Source organism: Triticum urartu, chromosome 3A, assembly GCF_056163025.1.
Source record: "Triticum urartu cultivar PI428250 chromosome 3A, HENAU_Tu73, whole genome shotgun sequence".
Taxonomy (NCBI): domain Eukaryota; kingdom Viridiplantae; phylum Streptophyta; class Magnoliopsida; order Poales; family Poaceae; genus Triticum; species Triticum urartu.
In genome coordinates this window covers 627311566-627315909 of record NC_141875.1, presented here as the reverse complement: position 1 = coordinate 627315909, position 4344 = coordinate 627311566, and the positions used below count along the sequence as shown (strand labels likewise).

The 4344-nt window shown below is 43.8% G+C and overlaps 2 protein-coding genes across 2 annotated transcripts; both read right to left on the bottom strand.

Moving 5' to 3' along the window:
* Positions 1 to 1170: 1170 nt before the first annotated feature.
* On the bottom strand, positions 1171 to 1726 carry LOC147980894 (uncharacterized). The gene is made up of 2 exons (XM_087516986.1): positions 1516 to 1726; positions 1171 to 1370 (listed from the first exon to the last, which is right to left on the bottom strand). Exons 1-2 carry the CDS (start codon positions 1724 to 1726, stop codon positions 1171 to 1173), a joined length of 411 nt encoding a protein of 136 aa, XP_087373112.1.
* A 1618-nt stretch (positions 1727 to 3344) lies between these two features.
* LOC147980893 (uncharacterized) lies at positions 3345 to 3859 on the bottom strand. Its single transcript, XM_087516985.1, has 2 exons — positions 3677 to 3859; positions 3345 to 3530 (listed from the first exon to the last, which is right to left on the bottom strand). Exons 1-2 carry the CDS (start codon positions 3857 to 3859, stop codon positions 3345 to 3347), a joined length of 369 nt encoding a protein of 122 aa, XP_087373111.1.
* Positions 3860 to 4344: the final 485 nt, after the last annotated feature.

Genomic DNA, 4344 nt, shown 5'->3' with positions numbered 1-4344 from the left:
CAGATCTTACCATCTCGGATGGTGTTGACAAGGGTGCAAAGCAATCTGCATCAGAGGTTTGGTACCGGGTTTTAAGAGAACATTTGCCCTCATGAAGCCTCCACTTTGTGGCCATTGCAACTGTGGCTAAGGAGGATACCCGTGAGCGCCAGCTCACTGCTTGCCTGTATAATGAATCTATATTTCCAACCTTTTTGTTTAGAGCAAGTAGAACAACGCCTAGAAAGAATGAAAGACTGTTACTAATTACCTTTGTTGCATCTAACCTAACTGCCATGCCTATGTGACCACAGAGCGGCGTAGTCTAGATTTAGTTTCAGTGATATTTCAACCCTTTTGTTCTTGCTTTGAAGAACAAGACATGTTAGGCCTTAGACGATTGTAATCATCTATGTGCTACGCATATTTTTATGGTCGTGCATTCTAAATGTAGTCAAGCACTTCCTAATATTGATATATCCCCTCGGTTGTATTGGTACTGCTGCATACTCAGTCATAACACTACCAATCATATATAGCAAATTCAAAGGTGTCTATATGATGCATCTCTACCTATGTGCCATGCTTGATATGATAAAGCAATGTAAGTAAGCTACCATAAACTGATCTTATGCCTCGCTTATAACAATATGCATTGCCTGTATAAATATTCTGTTGTGCATAGTATGCTATTATCAAATGATCTCATTACTGCCTATTAGTCTATCATGACACCAAGTATCTACTTCCTCCGTTCCTAAATACAAGTCTTTCTAGAGATTCTAATATGAACTACATACAGAGCAAAATGAGTGAATCTACTCTCTAAAATATGTCTATATACATTGGTATGTAGTCCGTATTAAAATCTCTAGATAGACTTATATTTAGGAACGAAGGTTAAGTATCAATCACATATACATGGTATGAATACTCGGCTCGCTCTGGCTTTTTGCGCCATAGGCACAACGGGTTTCTAGTGATTAGAAAGATTATGAATATGTCGCATCTTCTAGAGTTGATCTAACATGTGAAAACCATCTGGCACATGCGGCGTAGATAGAGAAGGCGGCGCTGGATGAAACGTGGCTTGATAAATAAAATACCCCAGAAAAAGACTAAAATTAAAGAATAGGAATATTCTAATAATAGCTAGGTATAAAGAATTTATAACAGATCTGGCAGCTCTCATCAAGTTGGACCTAGCCCACCTGACTCTCTATCTCTGAGCTTTGGCGCTGCACAACATATAATCAACACGACGAGTGCAGCAAAGATTACGAAAATGAAGGGGAAACATATCAACACCAACAGGGGATTCGGTTGTTTCTGTAGAAAGATGGCCAGGGAAAAGTCGGTGACCAATACGAGCCCGAAGGTGACCACAAAACCTGCAGCGATAGAAAACGGACGTGAAGTGAATAAAAAGTGTGCAGCCATGGCCAATTTGATGGATCATGGATGCATAATCGGACGTGAAGTGAAGATCGATCGGATCATATTGCAACGATCTGGATCCGCTCCAGCGCGACGTACGTACCATGGTGAACATATTGCAGCAGTAGTCGCAGTAGTCCTGGGGAGGTGGTGTTGTCTCCGACGGTAGCGGGTAACCGACGGTGGCCGCCGGCTTCCTCTGGCCACCGTCGTCGATCAGCGGGTAGCCGAGGGCCACGTCGCCATCGTCGCCTAGTTCCTCCATGCCGCGGACGCGCACGACGACGTGCTCGGCCGCGCCAGCCATCATACGCCGATGCAGTACGGCGCGCGGCTGGGAGCAGGTGTTGGTGCGTGAGACGCACCGGAGGAAGACGTGGACCGTGACGATCAATCAGGCAGGGCACAAGATTTGTATCCGGGCTGGAAGGTAGGGTTGAGGGTGATCACGTGTACGCAGATCAATCTCTTTGTGGTGTCCTCTGCGGATGTGTACCTGCCGTCTTTTTTTTTAGGATCAGTACCTTGAACGCCGGACCTAAACTGGACATAATATTTGTTCGTGGACGGGACGATGATACGGGAGTTGACCATCGAACCCTGCCCGTATATATTTCAAACTAAACGTTTTTCATGCGAACCGAATAATTTTCGTTGGGTCCGGACCAAATTATTACATTTTCACATATTCCAATTAAACAAAAGTGTCTGGAAGTTAACCTAGTCTAACTCTTCGCCCAATGGGAAAAACAGACAGTATGACATATGATTTTATTTTGATATTACCTCATTAAAAAACCTTGATGAGAACTTGAAAAGGTAAACTGATAAAGAAAAAAAGTATAATTTGATGCTTTGAACATGAGTATTTCAGAAAGATACTCCCCTTGATACTTGCATATCTTGAAGCCGTCGAATACCAATTTCATGAACATGTTTTTGAAATGTTGAAGTTGATAGAGACTCCCAACTCACACAACAACGATAGCCACCGCCACACCCATCTTCCCTTGTCTTTCATAAACGCACTCCACAACAAACGCATCCTCTCTAGTCTTCAACTCTCCATCCTCCTTCGACGTGGAGTTTTTGCACCCGAGCTCACATGCTCCCTCATGAACAGTAAAAATTGAAAAATAGTACAAAAATTCAAAAAACATTATGATAAACATTGACGAATGTTTTCATTGCACACAAAAATTGTGATGAAATAACATTCGTGGAAATATGGGCAAAAAATAAAATTGATGCTTCAAAAAGACTATTGTTGGAAGCATTTTTGGAGCATCGATTTTGTTTTTTATGCCCACATTTCCACAATTGTCATTTCATAAAAAAAATTGCATGCAGTGAAAATATTCATCAATGGTTATCACAAAAAAAAAATCATTTTTTTGAAGATTTTTTTACTTTACTGTTCACGAGGGAGCATGTGAGCTTGGGATCAAAAGAGCACTTCCACCATAAAACTCAGGTTGGACAAAAGGGCCACAATCATATATGGACGTCCCTGCTAGCCGACACAACACAACAACCGTCCCAGCTTGCACAAAACACATGAATCTTGAAGCACAAGTATACGAAGACAACAGGGATGTCTGAGACTTTGCCAAATCTCAGTTGAATGAGTTTTAGCCGAACTGTGGAAGAATATTGTCATTACAGGTATTCAAACAAACCACATCGATTTTTTTTTTGAAAGAAATGCCCCCTCCGTAAATAAATGTAAGACGTTTTAGATCACTGCTTTTAGTAACCTATAAAACGTCTTATTGGTGACCTAATACAATCGTATTACAATTGTTTATAGAAAGTACAATTCTATAAAGTACAACAAGAAAGAACGCCCCTAAATATCTAGCTAGAGAATGAAGAAGAGGTTTAGCAGCTCCCATCAACTTAACCTAGCCTAGCTATTTCTGTTTTACCTAGTCGTCCTGAATGTCTGATTCTGACGTTTCACAGTTGGCAATCAGCATGATAAGCCCAGCACAGACAATAGGATAAAAGGGCGAACATAACAACACCAAGAGGGGATGCGGTGCTCTCTTGGGAATCAAGCCGCCCAGGACAAACTCGGTGATCAACACGGTCCCCAGGGTAACCAGAAAACCCTGCAATGACAAAGAGACGGGTGTGAGAGGAGTGCAACCATGGCCAATTTGACCACTGGACCCAGAGCATAATTGAACGTGAATTGAAGATCGGTTGAAGTAGGAGTACTTAAAGTACGATCTCGATCTGCTTCTGCCGTACGTACCTTGATGAACATCTTGCAGGAGGCGCACTTGTCACGGGGTGGTGGTCTTGTGGCCGCCGGCGACGGTCGTGGATCCCTTCTCTCCGGCGGCAGCTTCCTCTGCCCACGCTCGAGGTCGTCGATCAGCGGGTGGCCGAGGGCCACGTCCCCATCGTCGCCTAATCCCTCCATGCCGCGGGCCATCCAGGTTGATTTGTATTGTTTTTTTCTTTTCTTTTGCGGTGGGTATTTGGACCGTACGGAGGATAGCCGTGCACGAAACCAACCGGGTTGTTGCATGTGACGGCTGGTAACCCGGACGTAGCATGATCGATCTCTCTTTGATCTCGACGAGCGCCATTTAAACCATCCCCATCTGTTCGTTAGGAAAAGACTCTGATGGGGCGCCCGATCACGCGCATCCGGGCACATACAACGCAGGCGCTAAGCTAGGGACGCTAGAAATTAAATCCTATCTTTTGTGGCAGTTTCCAAGTTATTCCCGGCTCTACTTCTGGCATCGATGCCCAAGTAGGAGTCAAGCGCTTAGAAATTACGTACAAAAATCACATCCTAGCGCTTGCTACTAGCGCCTAGGCGCTTGTGGAAAAAAAAACTCAGATCCTAAGCCCCTGTATAAGCATCGTTGCATTGAACATGCTCTCAATCAGTCGTGCTCCCCACACTGC